Source organism: Chelonia mydas, chromosome 1, assembly GCF_015237465.2.
Source record: "Chelonia mydas isolate rCheMyd1 chromosome 1, rCheMyd1.pri.v2, whole genome shotgun sequence".
Lineage (NCBI taxonomy): Eukaryota > Metazoa > Chordata > Testudines > Cheloniidae > Chelonia > Chelonia mydas.
This window is the reverse complement of record NC_057849.1, coordinates 155066329-155089004: the sequence shown is the minus strand read 5'-3', so window position 1 is coordinate 155089004 and position 22676 is coordinate 155066329. Positions and strand designations below refer to the sequence as shown.

General features: G+C 48.5%; 1 protein-coding gene across 1 annotated transcript; it reads right to left on the bottom strand.

Moving 5' to 3' along the window:
* Positions 1–386: 386 nt before the first annotated feature.
* Positions 387–21624, bottom strand: RSPH1 (radial spoke head component 1). Its single transcript, XM_037889708.2, has 9 exons — positions 21459–21624; positions 19806–19919; positions 19581–19686; positions 15306–15396; positions 14822–14957; positions 14430–14501; positions 2774–2930; positions 2153–2293; positions 387–569 (listed from the first exon to the last, which is right to left on the bottom strand). Exons 1-9 carry the CDS (start codon positions 21510–21512, stop codon positions 496–498), a joined length of 945 nt encoding a protein of 314 aa, XP_037745636.1. The 5' UTR covers positions 21513–21624; the 3' UTR covers positions 387–495.
* Between the last annotated feature and the right edge of the window lie 1052 nt (positions 21625–22676).

Genomic DNA, 22676 nt, shown 5'->3' with positions numbered 1-22676 from the left:
CTTTGTTTTGGTACTGCTCTTCAGGACTTTGGGGACTATAAGATCCAAGGTTCACCTTCCCGCGAAAAATTAGGCATAGACCAATGCCACAGTTAAGATACAGACTTCAGTGAACAATGGTTTGATATGTTATGGGAAATTACTGAGAATTTTTCTTCTTGTTTGTGTACACTCCATTTTAAAGTAATAATATGAAGGAGTCCAAAGATATTGCCCGATCCTGTAATCACTTACACAAATGAGTAACTTTATCCATGTGAGGAGTCCCACTGAGTTCAACCAGTGGTTACACCTACTGTATATAGCAAATAAAATTGACTTGGAGTTAGAAATCATAAACTCTCAGTTCAGAAAAACACCCAAAAAGTCATTTTCTATACAAAGTATCCCGAAGAATATGTTTATTCAAAACAATGTAACAGAGCTTTCAATTAGATAAGAATAATACAGGGCTATGGTACCTAGCTTTTTTCTGTGTAATTTCCTTATTTGGTTTTATTCTTCTTTATTTGTTTCTGCCTCCTCTGATTCCTTTGATTCTTCCTCCTTCTCCTCTAAACTAGTATTTACTGTTGCGGGAAAAACATGAAATTTGGGGTACATTTAATAAAATAACAGTGCTTTAAATCTTTTTTAATTAATTCACTCATTGTAGTAATACTTTATCCTGGAAAATATAATGCAGGCTCCTTACATATACTGTCTAGTTAGTTATTAGGAGTGGGCCTAAGTGGAGTGCTTTAGAAAATCCTACTCTTGTTAGAAGATAGGCATATATGGGATATAACAAAATCCCTATTACTGTTAAACTGTTTTAAATTTAGAGTCCACTTACTGTATTCACATTATCAAAGTAAAGACCCTATGGTAAACGAATAAGGACATAACCGTATAACCCATACTCATAGTCCTAGGCTCATCAACAGACTGCTGCAGGACTTAAATGGACGGATTCAGTTCATTACAAAAACTATTAATTACTGAGGTGTGGGCTGCTCAATCAATATTTCATTATTAGAGAACATTCATCAATAAAGTAATAATGAGGCCTAAAAATTACAAGTATATTCAGCATCATCACATTCTGTATATTAGGGGCCAAATTCTTTGTGGACATAACTCCACTGAAATCAAAGAACTTAGCTCTACATGTTTAGGGTATGTTTCAGCATATTTTCAAGCCATTTAATTGTTTTTCTGGCTCCTGTTGTCAGTTTTGCACCTTACCTTAACATGAAATGGATTGATGAAAAACTGAGAATCAAACACTTGGTGGTTGGAAACATTAGAATAAAAGTTTACAAATCTGGATATGTTTTAATTTATGCAGCCCGTATTTTAATTAGGCAGAGATTTACTCATAAAATATGGCTTAACACAGGCCTCATTTTATAATACCTTCTAATAATTTTAATAATTTGAAATAATTTTTTTAAAAATAGTGAAAATTCAGAAACTATACTTAAAACATTCAAACATTAAAAAGCAATAACTTCATTTTCAAAACTAGTTTTTCTTTTAATAATTCATTTAGCTTTCTGAATGAGAGTGTGCAAGTGTCACCAACGGGATCAACCTCCAAATCCATATGTAGATTTCAAACATCCAAAGTTCTGGTATTGGTTAGCTCTGGCTTTCCATTTAGTGTATTACAAAGATCAGACCCACCAATAGTAATGATATTTCTTTTCTTCAGAACAAAGCTTTGTGTGATGTGATATAGTTTGAAGTCCTGTGTGTCAGTTTAACTTTCTTAACTCAACAAATTTTACATTAATATAAAAGGTTTGTTTCATTATCTCTTAGGGTGTTTTGGTTCTGTTTTGTTTTTTCATTCCAGTGAGGAGAACATTCCTCTCATAGCGGGGAAAAGCTTCACTCTGAGGGGTTAAATTTGGTAAGGCATGTCAGCCCGGTCTCCTTGTACACGCAAGTTTCAAATATCCATTATGTGCAAACAATAATGCACATAAAATTCAGTATACAAAATTAGAAGCCACCTTGTGAAGATTTGGCCCTTTATGAAAAACAAGAGTTTACTATCTTTTCAGAATGAGAATGTGCCCCCATACAGTGACACATGTTCAGCTAGTTGACATGCACCATTTCAGATGACCAACTATAATCACTCATTCCTCTCTTTCTTCCTCACCCTGATCCACTTGATCGTCTTTGCCCCCTTCCTCCTCTTCTTCTCCCTCCTTAAGTGAGGACAGCTCTTCAATGGGCTCTGTAGCTTCAGCAGGAGGTTCCCCAACCTCAACAGGTTCCTCAGCAGGAGGTTCCTCAGTAACTGAAATGGGAGAAAAGGAGATATACGCCAGACTATGGGGGGGGGAGAAGAATTTTATAGATCTGCTCATTGCCATTATTTTTATTCTTAAGTAACAGCTAACATCTTAGGCCCAATCCTGTAGCCTTTGCTCATGTGAGTAGTCCCAGTGATTTCATGGGGAATGCTTATAGACGGTTTGCAGTATCAAGCCCTGAATCAGATTGTAATAATTTCTCTAATGTTACAGGCTTCCCAGGACAGTTGTATCTGTTACTAATAACACATTATATCAAATGGAAGTATACTCACTATGCATTGTGCAGCATATGAATGTGCTGCAATAAGATGAACCTTCAAACTTTTAGCTGTCACTAATATCCAGCACCTTATAAACTGACAAAAAGTACAACTCTCTTATGATATATTCAAATTAATCGGGCAGAAACAGTTTGGGGAATTTTGGGGGGCAGGGGTTTCCAACAGTTCATTGGGACAAACCTGCAGTTGCTGGCATCTCTTCTGCTGCTAGAGGCTCTTCAGCAGGTGGTGGTTTTTCAATCCCTGGTGTCCACAGAGTTAATTTAGTAATATTTTTTGCTTTCCATTTTGGAATAATTGACACAGATTCCTCCTCTTCCTCTTCCTCCCCTTTATCCTAAAAAAACATAAAAAATCTAGCATCACGTTTGGGAATGTGAAGGTAATGACTACGAGCCTGTTTGCATGTACTGAAATCTCTTTACCCTGAGTTTGAAATGGTAACAATACAGCCCTTTAGAGTAAGGTGCCAATATGTAACAACAACCGAACAACGTTAATAGTCACAAACTTTAGAAGAGAGAAAATCATTCCAAGCTAGAAAACTTGGAGGCAGTCAGTTAGTTACAATGTTGGTCTCAAAATTTAATTTTTTTTTTTTTTTGCTAGTTTCCTCTCTTTCTTATGCTTAGATTCAGGCAACTCAGGGTGTCATGAAGGCCCAAAGAGCCTTCTTCCTCAATCATTCTGCAACTCTCAGAAGGGCTGAGCCTAAGAGCAGTACCTACAGAGACTGGGCTGTTCCATTTTCCCAGCTCCACAAAAGGGATGGAAAGGAGAGAAGGCACAATCATTACCCGCCTCCTTTCCACACCAGCCTACACCATAGATCTGGCACATAGGGAGCTCACGGAGGCATTCAGCACCAAAGGGAAAATGCATCCCGGTTCTCCCAGTGGGATGATACAGCTTTCTGTCCCAACCCCTTACAGAAATAGGCAAGCAAGAGAAAATTGCTCTCTGCTTCTCACGGTTGTGCAATCTGTGCTCAGGTAAGATCCATGAAACTTATGAAGATTGTAATATTGTACATGAGCTTTTGTGCTCTCAATATCAGCCCTTCTGTCACTTTCTTTACAAATAAGAATGATTTATTTTATACAATAGTGGGAGAGTTTAACTAATAGACTAGCTAGCTGTACTGAAAGCTAACTTTTCTTAAATCAATTTTATTTGAAAATGAGTCTTGTACTACAACTATTTCAACTACAGCAAATGAGCAAAGTTTTGACTGCTTATTCTCATTACTGTAATGAGAGTATAGCACTGTGACCTACAGTAAAAAATAATCACAGGATTCACTTGAGAGTAATTGCTATAGTTAGGGGCTAAGACTGTCAAAGGTCTTAACAAACAAAAACAACTGGAGTTCAATTTTACAGGTAAAGCAAAAGTTTCTCATTGAAACTGATATTATGAAGAGATATTGTTTCCCACACTCCTTTTTTTTGTTAAATGTGGGAAAACTATGCAGCAGAAACACTTCATTCAAACCCAGAGAGCACCTCTGTTACACTAGGCTCTATGAAGATAAAGCCTTCAGTGGTGTGTGGGTTCCCATACCCTGGAACAGAAGGCAGTTTTTTGCTGCCCTTTCTCTTATCCTTTAGTTGTATTAGCTGAGCAAATCAATGAAAGAAAAGAAATAAATGTGAACTAGATTGACATGTTAAATGTAGAAAGATGGAAAAATTAGAAAGACCCTTTTTGAAGAAAAAAACATTACAAATTGCCCAAAACTTTCATTTAGGTGAGATTATATTTGAAATAATTGTTTCACTGGAAGTTTTGAAATAGCATGTAATAGACTAAGATCTGGCATGTCAGGCAATATAGAAAAAGAGTAAGTTCTGAACTAAATGCAGCATGTTTGTTACCTTGAAACCAAAATACTAAGCTAAAAATATATTTGTAATTTCTAGTTAGGCATTATTATTTTTATTATATAACTAGAATATGTAGGTTAGGTAGTCAGAAACAGGTCTGAAAGACCACACTCAAAAGCAAGAAGAAAAATAATTCCCCAATACTATTCAGTTGTGGGTACTGTGGAGTTGTGGGTACTGTGACAAAGTTCCTGCTCTACCTTGGTGGGTCTTGCGCTTATTGGCGGATTTGCTCGCCTTGGAGCTTCACGGCAGCCCTCAGCCTGGCCGTTTTTCTGAACCTACAGTCCAGGTCGACTCCTCCTGTGTCTGACCAGGAGTTGGGAGGATTTGGGGGGAACCCAGGCCCGCCCTCTACTCCGGGTTCCAGCCCAGGGCCCTGTGGAATGCAGCTGTCTAGAGTGCCTCCTGGAACAGCTGTGCGACAGCGACAACTCCCTGGGCTACTTCCCCATGGCCTCCTCCCAACACCTTCTTTATCCTCACCATAGGACCTTCCTCCTGGTGTCTGATAATGCTTGTACACCTCCATCCTCCAACAGTCTGCGTTCTCGTTCTCACTCTCAGCTCCTAGCACCTCTAGCCCCCAGCTCCTCACACGCACACCACTAACTGAAGTGAGCTCCTTTTTAAAACCCAGGTGCCCTGATTAGCCTGCCTTAATTGATTCTAGCAGCTTCTTGATTGGCTGCAGGTGTTCTAATCAGCCTGTCTTAATTGTCTCCAGAAGGTTCCTGATTGTTCTGAAACCTTCCCTGTTACCTTACCCAGGGAAAAGGGACCTACTTAGCCTGCTCTCCTGCTGCTGCCCTCTGGCCTGGGCTTTCCTTACTTTTTGCCCCTGCTTTCGGCTTCCCCCTCGACCGGGCCAGATGCTCTCCCCGCTTTCTTTTTGTTGTTTTTTTTTCTTTCTCTGCTGTTGCTAGAGTGCTGGCCGGCTGCTGGCCGGCTGTTAGCCCGCCCCGCCCACCCGCCCTCGGACGCTGCTGCCGCTCCACCTGAAACCCCCCCGTGAGAGAGGGGGGGCCTGCCGGCCCGCTCCCCAGAGCGGGGGAGTGGAGGGATCCAGCCCCCAGACCCAGCCGCTTGCTGTTTGTCTGCGGACCCGTCTCTGGCTGAGAGGAATCTTATCACTTGCTCCGGCATTTCTGGAATGCAAAAAAGAAAGCCCAGAACAGACAGAGAAAAAGCCGTCTACCGGAGGAACACCGCTCGGGGAATCTACAAATCGCTGTGGAGGGGGCCCAAGACTGAGTAACTTTCAAACTGTGCTCTCGTGTGGGGGGAGGCTTTGACTGTGTCGTGACTGTGTTTGTAGGGACACAGGGGGTGTGGCACGGAGCTGCCCCCCGATCCATCTGTGTCCTCCCAACCCCCACAGTACTATCCTCATCACTGCCCCCTCGATCATCATTGCTGGCTGTTTAACATCTGCCTCTGGACTTAGCTGCTTGCCCTGATTCCACCGTGTGGGCCAGAAGCACCAGCCAACCAAACAGGACTCTCTGGACAAGCGTACGGTGGTTCATGTGCCCCCCCTCGAACTGCCCATCCCCCAGCCTGTCCCTTTTTACCTGACCCCAACTCCTGTTAACCACCTGCCACCGCCCCCGCTGGGGCATCAGCAATGGAGGGCACTCGGGGGACCTCCACCGCTGCCATGCCCACCGCCTCCCCAGACTTTAGGGGAGCCCCCCCAACCGGCGGGAAAGGCGAGGGCAAAAAGAAGGGGAAGGGCCCCGCTAAAACCACCAGGCCCTCCGTGGCAGGGGCCACCCCCACTGCTGTGGTCCCACCACCGACCACGGCGTCCCTCCCCGCTGCCTTGCCCTGCGGGTGTCCCTCCCTCCACCAGCTCTGCGGGTGTCCCTCCCTCACCCCCCAAGATGTATGCCCGGGCAGCGGCAGCCCCCCCGCCTGCCGCCTCGTCATCTCTCCCGCCCACCGCCTCCGCCACCATCAACAGGGGTCGGGGCCCCTTCCGCACCATGACAAGGAAGCACGGTGTCCGATGCCTCCTGGTGCCCACCTCGCCCCACGTGGAGACCTATGTGTGGGCGTTGGCGAGGGTGGTGGGGCCCTCGGCCATTGTGGCGGCCTCCAAAATGTACGGGAAGGTCATCTTCTTCTTAGCATCGGAGGCTGCCGCCCAGGAGGCGGTGGAGAGGGGCCTGGCGGTGGGGGGGGGGGTTTGTCCCCCTAGAGCCGCTAGAGGACCTGGGCGTCCACCTGGTCCTGACCTCTGTTCCTCCTTTTCTCCCCAATGCTGCCCTGTTACCCGCCCTCTCCACCCTGGGGAAACCTGTTTCTGTCATCAGCCCTCTCCCGTTGGGCTGCAAGGATCCCACCCTCCATCACATCTTTTCCTTCCGCCGGCAAGTGCAGCTTCTACTGCCGTCGGCGGCATGTGACAGAGAGGCGCTCGAGGGGTCCTTCCTAGTCCCCCACCAGGGGGCCCGTTACCGGGTGTATTTCTCCACGGGGGAAGCCCGGTGCTACCTCTGCCGGGCATCAGGGCATGTCCGAAGGGACTGCCCCTTAGCCCGGCAAGGAGGGGCACCTGGGATCCCCGAGACCCGGCAGGACATCGGCCCCGTCATTGCCGATGCCCCTGGCCGCCCGATACTCGAACCCGCCCCCCCCCTCTCTTCGGACCACCACTTCTCCCGCTCAGGCCCCAGGGGCACCTCCCCTACAACACCCAGACGAGCGGGAGAGCCCCGCCCTCGCTGCTGACAATCTGGCGGGGCCTATGGAGGAGGGTATGGCAGAGATACCACCAGGCATGGGAGAGAGCCTACCCCAGGGAGAATCCTCCCTCCCTTATGCCGCCCCACCGTCCCGTCCCCCCAAGTCCCTGAGCCATCGCCTTTACCCCCTGACACGACCCCTGCTAACCAGCCCCCAGATGATGCCATGGAGGGCTGGGCCCTTGTCCAGGGGAACCGAAGCAAGCAGAAGGCTCAAGCTCCGCCTCATCTAGCTGAGGCGGAGGCCCCCCGGAAGACCAGGAAGCCGAACCTTCCGCTTTGCCCACGAGTGCGTCCCATCCACCGATGTCAGCCGGGAAAGACATGGTAGCACCGGAAGGTAGTGTCTCCTCTCCACGGGAGACCCTCCCCTCCGAGACCCTCGAGGAAGCCCCTTCTGTCCTGACACTACCCAAAACCCCCATGAACCCTGAGGAAGCCGTCGTGGCGGGTGCCAGCGGGGAGAACCCCGGGGCGACGGAAAGTGTCCTCTCCTCCATGTTCGAGGAGATCGATGCCCTAGATCTGACCCCTGTCGCCCAGGGGGAGGACGACCCTTTGCCAGCAAACCTCGATTTGGGCGACCTCACTCCACCCCTCTTTTCCCCATGCTCCCTCCCCCTAACTGCTGCTTCTGCTCCCACCTCCGAGGAGCCCCTGGACTCCTCCACCAACCCGGCCGCTGATGGCACCCTGCTGACGACCACCGAGCCTGCTCAGGTGACAGCCGGTGCCATGCGGCTGGGACACGAGTAGCCAGGGGCACCCCCAGTTGGTGCAGAGCAATCAATTTCCTTCCCGGGCTGGGGCCCAACAGAAGATAATCCACCTCCTGATGCTGTGGCCGCTAAATCCACCATAGAGCCCGCGCCCGATATCACTGAGAGCTCCCTCTCCACCCCCTTAACCCTCGAGTCTGATCGGGAGGCGCCATCATCCAGCTGCTTGCCTCCCGAAACCCAGAACCTCGCCTCTGCCCCTGCCCCTGCCCCTATCCAATTTACCTCCTGCAATGTCATTGCCCCACCGGGGCTGTCTCCTTCCCTTTCCCAACTGATGACCCCCAGGGAGCGGCCTTTGTGTTCTCCTGCCCCGACCCATTAGGAGCTGCTATCTTCCCTCCACCGCCCCCTATCGCCCCAGAGCTTGAGGCGGGCCTAGAAACTCCAGCCCATCAGGCACCCCGTCGGGGGTCCGCACCCTGCTTGTCCATTTTAGTGGACCACGGGGCTGCACCAAGGGCCCCCCCGGGGAACAACCGGAAAACCGTAACCCCACCCCCCCCATGAGCTGCGAGGAGAGCTGCGGAAGTTCTTAGAGGAAGTCCGTGGCTCCCGCAACAAGGTACAGCTTGCTCTCCAACGATGGGGGGATTTTTTTCAAATCCTCCGGGCCACAAGGGCCCTCATGGGGGAAGATAAAGGGACGGGGAAGCAGGATGCCGCAGCCTACTGGCAGGTCCGCGTCTTCCGTGACCAATTACTCACCTACGGGATGGGTCAAGGACTGTTGCGCGGCCCGCTGGGGGATGCGAGCGTCCCTGCCAGTGAGGATCCCCCCGGCCTCCCCCATGACACCTCTCACCATCGCAGCGTCGAACACCTGGGGTTGTAGGATGGCTCTCCGCAGGTCCCAGGTGCTCTCCTTCCTTCGGGAGGGAGGGTACTCTGTGATTTTCCTGCAGGAGACCCGTACGGATCCGACCGCCGAAGACAGTTGGTGGCTGGAGTGGGGGGACAGGGTCTACTTTAGCCAGTCCACGATTTGGCAGGCTGGAATGGCGACCCTGTTCTCCCCCGACCTACGGCCCGAGGTGCTAGGGGTCGCCGAGGCCATGCCGTTTCGCCTGCTGCATCTCCAGGTCCGTATAGAGGAGCTCGTGGTTAACCTCGTTAACGTCTATGCCCCGACATCGGGCCCGGAGCGGCTGCAATTCTATCAGCAGGCGTCCGCCTTCCTCGGCACCTTGGATTCTCACGAGTTCCTGGTCCTGGGAGGGGATTTTAATACCACCCTCTAGGAGCGAGACCGCTCGGGGACCGAGCAGTGCCCAGCCGCTGCGGACACCCTCCGGGAGATAGTTGAACATCACTCCCTAGTGGATATCTGGCGTGACCACCACCCGGATGACACTTCCACGTTCACCTTTGTCCAGGGGGAAGCCCATTGGTCGAGCCACTCCCGGTTGGACCGCATTTATTTATCACGCTTCCATCTCTCACGAGCCCACTGCTCCAGCATTTGGCTGGCCCCATTTTCTGACCATCACCTAGCCACCGTGACAGCCTCCCTCTGTGCGGAGAGGCCGGGGCCAGCCTATTGGCATTTTAACAACAGCTTGTTGGAGGATGAGGGCTTTGTGACGTCCTCCCGGGAATTCTGGCTGGCCTGGCGAGGGCAGCGGCGTGCCTTTCCCTCGGCGCGGCAATGGTGGGACCTGGGAAAGGTGCGCGCCCGGCTTTTCTGCCGCGACTACACCCGGGGCACCAGCCGACGGAGAAATGAGGCGATAGAGCAGTTGGAACGGAAGGTCTTAGAGCTGGAGAGGCGTTTGGCCACCAGCCCCGAAGACCCGCTCCTCTGTGGAGCGTGCCAGAAGAAGAGGGAGGAGCTCCGGGCCCTCAAGGACCATCGGGCCCGGGGCGCCTTTGTTCGACCCCGCATCCGCCTCCTTCGAGAGATGGATCACGGCTCCCGCTTCTTCTATGCCCTGGAGAAAACGAGGGGGGCCAAGAAACACATCACCTGCCTCCTGGCAGAAGACGGCACCCCCGTCAGGGAACCGGCGGAGATGTGCGGAAGGGCCCAAGCCTTCTACGCAAGTCTTTTCTCCCCGGATCCGACCGACCCTAGCACTTGCAGAGTGCTTTGGGAGGAGCTCCCTACAGTCAGCGCGAGTGACCGAGACTGGCTAGAGTTGCCTCTCACTCTGGCCGAGTTCTCAGAAGCCCTCCGTCGTATGCCCACTAATAAGTCTCCAGGCATGGACGGGCTGACCGTGGAGTTCTACCGTGTGTTTTGGGACGTCCTCAGCCCAGACCTAGTCACCGTCTGGGCCAAGTCTCTGCAGAGTGGGGTCCTCCCTCTTTCGTGCAGGCGAGCTGTGCTCGCCTTATTGCCGAAGAAGGGGGACCTCCGCGATTTACGAAATTGGCGTCCCGTCTCGCTCCTCAGCACAGACTACAAAATCGTAGCGAAAGCAATCTCGCTGCGGCTAGGGTCTGTGCTGGCGGACGTGATCCACCCAGACCAGACCTACACCGTCCTGGACTGCAGTATCTTTGATAACCTATTTCTGGTTCGGGACCTTTTGGAACTCGGACATAGAGACGGTCTGTCGTTCGCCCTCCTGTCCCTACATCAGGAGAAGGCGTTCGATAGGGTGGACCATGGGTACCTCCTGAGCACTCTGCAGGCGTTTGGCTTCGGACCCCAGTTTGTGGGTTTTCTCCGGGTGCTGTACGCTTCCACAGAGTGTCTGGTTAAGCTCAACTGGACCCTGACTGAACCGGTCAGCTTCGGGCGAGGAATACAGCAGGGGTGCCCCCTCTCGGGCCAGCTGTACGCTCTGGCAATCGAGCCCTTCCTCTGTCTCCTCCGCAGGAGGTTGAAAGGATTGGTACTGCGGTAGCCGGAGCTGTGGCTGGTCCTGTTGGCGTATGCCGATGACATGCTCCTCGTGATCCAGGACCCCGGCGACTTGGCACGGGTGGAGGCTTGCCAGGCCATCTATTCGGCAGCCTCCTTCACCCGGGTCAACTGGGTCAAGAGCTCTGGTTTGGTGGTGGGAGACTGGTGGCAGGCGAGCTCCCTCCCACCCGCGCTTCAGACCATCCTGTGGAGCGCGGGTCCGCTGCTCTACCTCGGCGTTTACCTTTCTGCCACGCATCCCTCTCCGCCGGAGAACTGAGAAAATTTAGAGGGTGGGGTGACAGAGTGGCTCTGGAAATGGACAGGACTACTCCGATGTCTCTCCCTCCGAGGGAGAGCGCTGGTGCTTAATCAACTAGTCCTGTCCATGCTCTGGTACCCGCTCAACACCCTGGTCCCAGCCCCGGGTTTCCTGACCAACCTCCAGACATCGATTCTGGGGTTCTTTTGGTCAGGAACGCACTGGGCCCCTGTACGGGTTCTTCATCTACCCCTGAAGGAAGGAGGACAGGGCCTGTCATAAATAAAAAGGGAAGGGTAAACCACTTTAAAATCCCTCCTGGCCAGAGGAAAAATCCTCTCACCTGTAAAGGGTTAAGAAGCTAAAGGTAACCTCGCTGGCACCTGACCAAAATGACCAATGAGGAGACAAGATAATTTCAAAAGCTGGGAGGAGGGAGAGAAACAAAGGGTCTGTGTCTGTCTGTATGCTGCTTTTGCCAGGGATAGAACAGGAATGGAGTCTTAGAACTTTTAGTAAGTAATCTAGCTAGGTATGTGTTAGATTATGATTTCTTTAAATGGCTGAGAAAAGAACTGTGCTGAATAGAATGACTACCCCTGTCTGTGTGTCTTTTTTGTAACTTAAGGTTTTGCCTAGAGGGATTCTCTACGTTTTGAATCTAATTACCCTGTAAGGTATCTACCATCCTGATTTTACAGAGGTGATTCCTTTACTTCTATTAAAAGTCTTCTTGTAAGAAAACTGAATGCTTTTTCATTGTTCTAAGATCCAAGGGTTTGGGTCTGTGGTCACCTATGCAAATTGGTGAGGATTTTTACCAAACCTTACCCTAAGCTGGTAAAAGTAAGCTTAGGAGGTTTTCATGCAGGTCCCCACATCTGTACCCTAGAGTTCAGAGTGGGGAAGGAACCTTGACAGGGCCTGAAGTGTCTACACACTCAGGTCCGTGTCTTCCACCTCCAGGCCATCCTGCGCCGCATCCGAGGGCTCCGATATGACCAGCAGCTCTTTTATCTCCATCCGGGAGGTCTTCCGCGAGACCTCTCCGGGCTGCCGGTCTTCTACCAGGACCTCCTCCGGACTTGGAAACTGTTTTTAACGACCAAGTCCGTGGCGGCCTCCTCGCGGAGCCCCTGCTGCACAACCCCCAGCTCCGTGTGCAGATGGCGGAGTCCCGCTCGGTGCGCCAGAGCTTGATCCTGGCAGAAGTCACGAGCGTCGGAGACCTCCTGGACTACGACTGGGGAGACTGGCTGGATCCTCTGACGCTCGCCCGGCGCATGGGGCTCTCCAGACCTCGTACCCCCCCGGCGCGTACTTCAGGAGGTGAAGGCCGCTTTGCCGCCCGCTACTCGAGCTTACCTCAACCGGGTCCTGCTCAAGGGCACGCCCCGCCCACCCTCTACCCCAGGCCCGCCGGACCCTTTAATTGGACTCCTGCCCTGCACACCCAATCGATCCCCCTCACCCCTTCACTGCGAGCCGGCTGAATGAACTGCAGCCGGTACGCTTCCAAACCGCGCCAAGGAAACATCTATACACGCTCATGCTCCACACCCTTCATGCCCTCACCCTAGTGTCCCGTTCCGACACAAAGTGGCGAGACCTTCTGCCACCTTTGGAGGGTGAGCAGCCCCGGTGGGCCAGCCTATATTCCACCTTGGTTCCGAGGCCCGTCGGGGACATCAGTTGGCAGCTCCTTCACGGAGCTGTGAGCATGGGCACGTACTTGGCCCGGTTCACCCCCGTCCCAGATACTTGTCCCTTTTGTGGTGTGAGGGAAACCCTGGTGCACATATATTTGGAGTGCGCCAGGCTGCAGCCCCTGTTCCAGCTCCTCACAAATCTCCTATTACGTTTTTGGTTGCATTTTTCCCCTCACCTTTTTATTTATGCACTCCCCATCCATGGCCTCACAAAGTCGCGGGATTTCCTAGTTAACCTCCTCCTGGCCCTGGCTAAAACGGCCATCTATAAAACCAGAGAGAGGAGGTTGGCTGATGGAGTTTCCTGTGACTGTGGGGCCGTTTTCCGATCTTCGGTCCGTTCACGTATCCGGGCGGAGTTCCTCTGGGCGGCTTCCACCAACTCCCTTGATGCTTTTGAGGAGTGGTGGGCGCTGTCTGAGGTTCTCTGCTCAGTGTCCCCATCCGGGTCCCTTTGTCTGACCCTTTGATTGGGGGAGAGAGTAAGGGGCCCCAGCCATTGCTGCTGCGGACACCACCACCTTAGAGGGGTCCTTTCACACGTGGGTGCACGTACCCTCCGCCCCCCAGATTGTCCACCCCACAGCCTGCCCCTCTTGTTGGGTGCTTTCAGAGGAGGGAATTGTTGGTGACACTGGGCGTGGCGCCAGGTAACTCGAGGGGGTGGCAGACCTTGAGAGTCAATGAAGCCCCCTCGCTCTGGCCACCAGGTAACTTGGCAGAGTGGAAGACCACGTGAGTCAAGGAAGCCCCCTGCTCTGGGCCCAGGCAAGCTTGAACACTTCCCTCCCCTGGAGCTAATGAGAAAACAATTGTGATTGGTTGCTGTATTACACATTGCATATGCTGCTGTTTTTACTTTGTAAGTGTGTTACGCAAATAAAAACATCTTTTGCTTCAAAAAAAAAATTACTCTCCTATAGCCATCTGGCCTGACCCTGTCATAGTACTTAGTACCTCACAGGATAGAATAATAGACCACATTTTCAAAAGTTGTCTCAGTTGTGGCTCTAAATTTGCACCTGTCGTTTTCCACTAAATTTTAGAATTACTTAGTACTATATTTTTATTTTCCAGTCTTCTGTAATGGAGTGCTAAAATATATTACACTGTTCAGCCACTAAGTGGCATGGTGTGTAAAATACTTTATTTAAATGAACGTCAACTATACCGAGCACAGCATTAAAGGATCTTATGATGACCACATCTGGTGTATATAAGCAAGCTCTGAAGCCAGTCCATATCTGGTACACGGACATGACATCTTCAAAATGGAGGTCAAAGTCAATCAAAATTCTGTCTGGCTTTTTTGTATTGCAGAAGGCTAGCAAGGTATGATCCTGCTTTCACTGACATCAATGGCAAAATGTCTAGTGTGTGCAATGAGAGCAGCAATGGGGCCTTCATATGTCAGGGCTTGCACAGCACAGTAGCCAGACAAGATTTTTTGACTCTGGTGCTTAGAAAAGCACATACTAAAGCTGTTGGACTTTTAAAATATACAGTACCTGTAATGAGCTAGGCAGGCCACACTTGAACAGGCTGAACTGACTTGGTAAGTTTTCTAACATTTGGTATAGTCTGTATTATATTATTTACCTGGTCTAGATGTGTGTATTCACCATGCTGTTCACACCCAATATCGAAGACATACTTTCCACGACCTATCGGCTGTACAAAGAGAAACAAAAAGTTAGCAAGACTTTGAAGCTAGCAAACTCTGAAGGAGTAAATGAAAAATACAAAAGATCACTTAACACTGTACTATGTAATTGACACAATATTAAATAAAAATGCAATGAGAAAACTAAACTTTGGAGAAACTTTGCATCCTCATTGATTCATTTACATCTGTTACATTTATGGTTCAAAGAATACTGTGAAAAATGGGGAACCTGGTTTAATTTTTCAGTGTAAACAGTACATACCAAAACAACAACATTTGCTAGTTTTTCAAATTCAAATAGCATTTTCCAACATACAGTACTTACATTTCCATTTACAAACTTGCCCTGGTATCTGTGCTTTAGATGAATAAGTTCAGCTGCTCCTTCCTGTTGCCCATTTACCCAGCCACCAACATATTTAGAGCCAGTCTCTGCATAGAGGTATGTACCTTGCCCATGCCTGAGAAGCAAATAATAATTTTACTTTATATTACTGTAAATTAACAATGCAGGATTTCTTTGCAATTTTAATGCATTAAACATATGACTAAAATAAATGCCACATTAGCCCATATTTCCAACACCAATAACATCTTCTTCATACATTCATGCTCATCTGCCTTCTGTGTCTGGCTCTATTTAAATCAGCTGATGTCTTACTGCAGGCTTTCCTCCCATTCCAAACTGGATTTGGTTACTAAGGCCCTCCCACAGCTCTCTCTTTCAACAGGACATCCACAACTCTGAAGACAACATTTTTTTTACTTCATCAAGAAACTTGAAAGTTCACTGTAATAATGAAACAAACCTATAATGGCTAAGCCATTCTCCAGTGTAGGTGTCTCCATTCACGTAGTAGTAAATTCCATTGCCATGTCTTTGGTCTGCTACCCATTCTCCTGCAATGGACATGATAAAAACAGAGTGAGATGTGATAAATTTTACTTGTCACAGAAGTCAGCCTTTAGAATGATCATCTAGACATGTAGTCGACTTTTTATGTGAATGAAGAATATATAGTATTTGAAAATGTAAACTCAGACAACGTTCACTGTACTAACACTTCAGATTATCACCATTTCACTAACTCTCCAGTAAATATAGTCTTCTGGCCTTCACAAGATTTAAATTTCTAACACAGGGCAAAACCCCTACCTTTCAGGCCTTCTTTGCACATCACAAAGCAGCAAAAAAAGACAGCACAAGGCAAATTATTTTCCTTTCCAGGTCACCTTTAAGATCTGAGAGAATTTACACACATCAGACGGAAGGATGATAGGGTGGGACTATTTCAAAGTGTCTTATACTGTAGCTGAAATAATCTTTTAACAGGTTCTAAAGAACCTAAGCCAAAACCAGTAACTGAGCTTTCTGATTTTCAGATACTGTGCAACAGGAGGTGGGTGGCTCAGAACATCTGAAAATCTGTTCACTCATTTAGGGGCATAAATATGGATGTGGGTGCCTAAAATTAAGCACTTAAATTTAAAAACTTTGTCTTCGGTTCTGACCTCCTCTTTCAAAGCTGATGGTATAGTGTACAGCATTACTCTGTTGACATTTTTTATTCATTTTTTTCAACAATCAGATCAACCTCCTGATGTTTTGCAGAGACAGCATTAGTCCTCACATTAAATGTCATCCTGGAAAGGAACTCTCTGAAGATGGTTAATGAAGCAGCTGGAGTCTGACTTATCTATCTCATATTTCAGGGAAGACAGTGAAGAAAATCAGATTGAATCAGTCATTCCTAGTACTAAAATGTGGGGAAATATTCTGTATAAGCTTCTATTTCAGGAGCTGGACTAACGATATGCTGCTCTTCTGTCTTATGAGACTCTTTAAGTATCTTGCTTAAACTGTTGCATTTCCTAGACATTGCTACCAAAAAGGAAGAAACCGCATTCTTAAAATCTGTTATTTGTAGAAGATTGTAGTGACCCTTCAGATTAATCCTGAGAATTCTGTTCAGGGCAAAGATCTAAATCAAGCTATATTAAATAATGCTGTAAAAGAAGTCTAAAAGAGCATATGGGGATGGAAGGAGAACTGCTGGCACATGTTAATTTCAATGGAATGTCATTGATTTCAATGGAAGTGAGGAGGCTAAATAACTTTGTGGATTGGGCCTATATAACTTAGTTTTATGGTTGTTTTTTTGTGGGGGTTGCTATCATATTAAAGATAGGTGCAGACAGAAAGTAAGGGAGTCACAATGACATCAGTGAAGACTTCTTTCCTTAGAGGGGGAAATATAAAACAAAGACTGCACTAGTAAAATATAGTCTGACCTCATTTTAGGAGTATTTTAGCCTCAGAAAGCAAACCATGAGGTAATGCTTAAGTAATTGCTCCTCAGTGAGCAAACAATCCAGCGTAGCTTTCCCAGTATATGAATCAGCCAAAAGACACTGCCACAAATAAATTAATTTAACTTATGTCTGTGCAAGTCACTTAATTCTTTCTTGCACTTCTGCTGACATCCATTTCTTCTGCACTGCAAGATGCATCAGTGTAAATCTAATCTTCCCATGCCTTCCAATCCATGTTCTGATGAAAAAAGTTCAGTGATGCTCCCTGATGAATGCTTAATCACAAGTCATAGAATCATAGACTTTAAGGTCAGAAGGGACCATTATGATTGTCTACTCTGACCTCCTGCACAACGCAGGCCACAGAATCTCACCCACCCACTCCTGTAACAAACCCCTGACCTATGTCTGAGCTACTGAAGTCTTCAAATCGTGGTTTAAAGACTTCAGGGTGCAGAGAATCCTCCAGCAAGTGACCCGTGCCCCACACTGCAGAGGAAGGTGAAACCCCTCCAGGGCCTCTGCCAATCTGCCCTGGAGGGAAATTCCTTCCCGACCCCAAATATGGTGATCAGCTAAACCCTGAGCATGTGGGCAAGACTCACCAGCCAGACACCCAGGAAAGAATTCTCTGTAGTAACTCAGATCCCACCCCATCTAACATCCCATCACAGGCCATTGGGCATATCTACCACTAATAGTTGAAGATCAATTAATTGCCAAAATTAGGCTATCCCATCATATCATACCTTCCATAAACATATCAAGCTTGATCTTGAAGCCGGATATGTCTTTTGTCCCCACTGTTTCCCTTGGAAGGCTGTTCCAGGACTTCACTCCTCTGATGGTTAGAAACCTTCATCTAATTTCAAGTCTAAACTTCCTGATGGCCAGTTTATATCCATTTGTTCTTGTGTCCACATTGGTACTGAGCTTAAATACTTCTTCTCCCTCCGTGGTATTTATCTCTCTGATATATTTATAGAGAGCAATCATATCTCCTCTCAGCCGTCTTTTGGTTAGGCTAAAGTCAGATATAATGCCTACATTTGGTGGTGGTGCTTCTACTAAGTAGCAGATTTCTTATCTACCTATAATATATAAAGCTTTCTTCTCCTGGATCTCTCACTTCTTCTGCACTGCATACTTATAGAGGTATACAGAGGAGGGAAAAAACTCTTGCTACTCCCAGAAGTAGAAGCTGCATTAGGATATTAATCATAGTGTCTCAAATTGTGGACCACGGAGTATTTACTGATTGTCCACAGATAGATAGTGGGTCACTTGGTGTTAACTCACATATATATATGCACCCTGTGGGGGTTGCTATCATATTGAAGATAGGTGCAGATATATATATGGACTCCTCCCCTGCTGTTGGCAATCTCACCAATAAAGATAAATAAATAAATAAATAAATGTTCTCCCAAAGGGTAAAAACATTTTTTTAAAGTAAGCTTTAAAGGCTCGATTCTTAAGTCTAAGCTCTCTGGCCACAGATTCCCCTTGGAAAATTCTGGGGAAATCTCTGCCGGTGTAGAGTTCTGCCCAGCCGTGCAAGTAGGCCGGTACGCTCTGGTATGCCACACCAGCAAGATATTTATAACTGCTATGGTGTACCGGAAAGACACAGGAGGAGCCGGTGGCCCCATGGCTCTTCTCTGGTGTGGCTGTACCGTGGCTGTGGGTGGTACAGCAGCCCCGTCGGAGAATAGGACTGGGGGGAGAGGCTGGGGGTGGTACAGCAGCCCCACCAGAGGACAGGACTGGGCAGCCAGGCTGTGGGTGGTACAGCAGCCGCGCCGGAGGAGCTGCCGGCATGGGGCTGCCCAGCAGCCCCACATTCTCCTCCTTTCCTGAAGTCTCTGGCACAACAGAAGGAGGACAGAACATTCCCTTCACAGGTAATAGAGGAGGGGATGGGGAGAGCATGGGGCCCCGGGTTTGGGGCAGGGCCAGGAGGAGTCACATGGAGGGGTCACGTGGGGAGATCACATGCCCCCCCACCTTTTAGCTGCTGCCCCACAGTACCAGTAAGAAATGGATTTTACCTGCACCACTGGTTCTGCCACATCTTACAGTAGTTCTGCTGACAGTATTCCATTTGGTATACGGGGATGGAGACAAGTCTGAGGAGTGAGCCATGTCCAGGAAAAATAGGAGATGAATTCTCTGCCAACAGGGTAAATTAAAACTGCCTTCCTGAAGTTTTAACTTACACCAACTCTGGGTGGCTGAGAAACGGTGAGCTGTGATTAGCTTCTCCTTAGCCTCCACTCTCTGCTGCTTTGCTTGGATGCAGTGGAGAACTGAATCCTATTTTTTACAATGCTCAGAACCTATAGCTCTTTGAAAGGATCTGAAAATGTTCTGGACTGAACTTGACTGTCTGTCAGCATAATCTCTACACGTCAATGAATATTCTTGTGATGTTCTTGGGTTGTTTTTAACATAAATTATACTCTCTTCTACTCTGATTCTAACTAAGAATGCAAAGAATTTGCTCAGCACTAAATATAATGAAGCATTCCACTTAATCAGATGATTTGGCAGGAATAAACTGTTGCCAAAAAGTTCAATCCACTCTTCTCCTAACATCCGTGGTGAGGCAGGAATGAAGAGAGAAAAAAGAATTTTGGGATAATTTTGTGGATTGAGGTAATAATATGCTGCCCGGCTCATTGTTTCCCATAATTCCACTGCAGCACCTCATCTTCTCAAATATTTAAACCTTCATAATTATGTTCAACAACAAAAGATGCACATTTTACCTTCATATTTTGATCCATCTGGATACATAAAAATGCCTTGACCATGCTTTTTGTTCTCAAAGAATTCTCCAGTGTAGCGAGCACCATTTTTAAATCTGTAGGTCCCCTGCAATATATTTGGTATAGATATAGACTTTGAATTAAAAGGATAATGAAGTGCCTAAACTAATGGAACTGCTGAACCACATGCATGGCTTTCAAAATAATCCTCTATAGTTATCTTACCCGCCCATTTCTCAGACCATTGGCATACTCTCCTTCATATGTATCACCATTGGGTAATCGTGCTCTTCCATGTCCATGTCGTTCACCTGCTGCATTGCGTTCACCTTCATATTCCTGATTAAATGGAATAAGCCATTCAGCAGTTTAAGAGACAGGGGTTCTAAACTGAATCCAATATGAGTACAAAGAGGAAACCAATTGTTTGTCCTGAACAGCTCCTTTTCTTCCTGAGTCCCAGGAAGGCACCTGGCCAAGAAATCTATTGGTAACTGTGGTGAGTATCTTGCACTAACCCACCAGACCCCACCTGGTACCCAAAGGTGTCTTCTGCCTGCAAACTACTGAAATTTGTTGGGGGCTGGATTCTTGCTATTTAAACAGCACTAAGTTGAAACAGACACTAAATACCATAGTAAAATGGCAGGACTTCACTCAAGTCCTTTTTATCTCTACAACTCCATAGAATACAGTAGCTTAGCAACTCTTCGAAGCTGAGTATCATTAATGTATAGACTCCAACAGAACATAGCAACTAAGGACATTATTGTATTTATAAGATTATTTCTTATTTTAAAAAACATTTTCTTTGAGATACACATCTCATGACTTTGAGAATCCCAACATAACAGTGATTAATTATTTTTTTTTAGTTTCTCCATACTTTAATACTACAAATCCAAAATTCTGTGTGATCCTAGTCCATGGCTCTGCTCCTACTCTGACTGACATGAGTGGCAAGCCTTCTGTTAACTTTGATTAGAGCACGATTGACCCTTAAAATATGTAACAGTAATTACAAATTCAGTTCTTTTTGGTGTGACAAAACTAAAGATATGTGTCTAATGGGTCCTTTTTCATTAATAGTCCACATACTTATAGACTGGGGCTGTGCCAGGGAAAGAGGATTTATAGATTCAAAGTGACCATTATGATCATCTTGTCTGACCCCCCTATAGCACAGCCATAAAACTTCTCCCAAATAAATCCCAGAGTAGATCTTTTAGAAAAACATCCTATCTTGATTTTAAAATGGTCAGTGATGGAGAATCCACCAGGACCCTTTGTAAGTTGTTCCAATGGTTAATTGCTTCGCTGTTAAAAAAATGTATGCCTTATTTCCCGCCTGAATGTCTCTAGATACAACTTTCAGTCGCTGGACCGTGCTATGCCTGTCTCTGCTAGACTGAAGAGCCCATTATTAAGTATTTGTTCCCCAGGAGGACACTGACAGACTATAACCAAGTCACCCTTCAACCCTCTCTTGGCGCACAGACACACAACCAGCCCCCGCCCCTCCTCCACCCAGGCACCCCGGTGAGCAGGGGAGCCAGGCAGGGCCTGGGTGGCAGTGAAGGGCAGCCCTGGGCTAGCGGGGGCCGGCTCTTCTCCACCAGGCTGCCCAGCGCCGCGCGGGCTCTGTCGGGCGTGGGGCCGAGGGCACCGGGGAAAGGGGGCTGCTGGCGGCCTGGGCGGCGCCGCGGGCTCTACGGGGCGGCCGAGCCCCAGGCAGGGGCGGGTGACGCGGCGCCCGGCCGGGTGGGGCGCGGGGCCGGTACCGCGCGGCGGGGGCGGCCCCAGACCAGCGGGGTCCGAGGGAGGGGGGAGGCGGCGCCGGGTCCCGGAGGAGCCGGAGGGGCCGCGGCCCGCACTGACCCCCAAGTCGTTCTCCGCCTCCTCCTCGAACTCCTCCGAGCCCAGGTCCGACATGCTCCGGCCGGGCCCCGCGGCGGCGTTCCCGTCACCATGGCAACCGCCGGCCCAGGCGGAGGGAGGCGCGCGCCGTCGCCCTAGCAACACGCACAGGCCCCGCCCCCTCGCCGCCCCTGGGGCGCGTGGTGCTGTCCCGGGTGCTGAGAGCCGGGCGCCCCGCCCAGCCAATAGGCGGCAGCGTCACGCTTGGGCCGGAGGGGGCGCGGAGAGAGCGCACAGCGCAGCGCCTGAGGGCCCAGTCCCGGGCACACGGGGGGCCGGCAGGGGGCGAGGGAGTGGCTGGCACACAGGGGGTACAGGGCACCCGGGGCATGCAGGGGGCAGCTGTCAGGCACAGAGCAGGACACGAGGCACAGAGAAAGTAGCACCCACTGACATGAGGGGGGTGTGCAAGTTGTGGGGTGACAGATGCAATGCAGGGTATGGCATGCACAGGGCGCATTCAGCCTGGTGCACATGTAGCGTAGCGCTGAGCACAAACAAATGGCATCGCTACAGCATGTGGTTTAGCTTGGCAATGATGGAAGAAGGCCTGATGTGCCATGGCTTTATTAGTCCAACAAATATATAGGTACCAGTCAAATTTCCAAATTTCTACACATCTGAGTGTGTGGCTTGCATCTGACTCTAAACTTTGCCAGAGTACACCATGTTCAGATTTTCATTTTATGACTATTGTAGAGAGGGACTTCAGCTACACAACTCTAACAAGGGTTTTGGTTTGGACTCATCTCTAGATCAGTGCACAACCAAGGGCACATAATGTATGACCACTCCTTATTTCACAAAGTACAAGTGTGGCAGGCCTTTTTTCCTATTAGAAAATGAAAATGACCACATCCCAATAAATAGAAACTTCCTTCCTCATACCTTTGTTTGTTTTGTTGGTTGGTTGTTTGGTTGTTTTTGTTTGAGTTTCTTTAAAGGAATGTTGGGCCTCAATTTTATTTTTGTGATGACTGAAGTCCTCCATGGAAATGCAATTATGATAACATAGATACACATGTTCAATAGTGTATAGCTTGTCTTTATTAAATATTTACTTTTCCCAGAAATAGCTCCTTTCTTTACACCTAGGACTTCTTTTTGCTAGTGTGTACAATTAATGTCATGAGCCTGTCTAAGTCAATGCTTCAAATGCTCACAAAAATTTTTCTGTCA

Bases quoted from the DNA above. Each gene is read 5' to 3' on its own strand.
- RSPH1 (XM_037889708.2), bottom strand. From the start codon at position 21,512: ATGTCGGACCTGGGCTCGGAGGAGTTCGAGGAGGAGGCGGAGAACGAC. The intron at 19,920-21,458 runs GTCAGTGCGGGC...CCATTTAATCAG, and splicing joins AGGCGGAGAACGACTTGGGG to GAATATGAAGGTGAACGCAA. The intron at 2,931-14,429 runs GTAAATAATATA...ATGTTTTTTTAG, and splicing joins AATACACACATCTAGACCAG to GATAAAGGGGAGGAAGAGGA.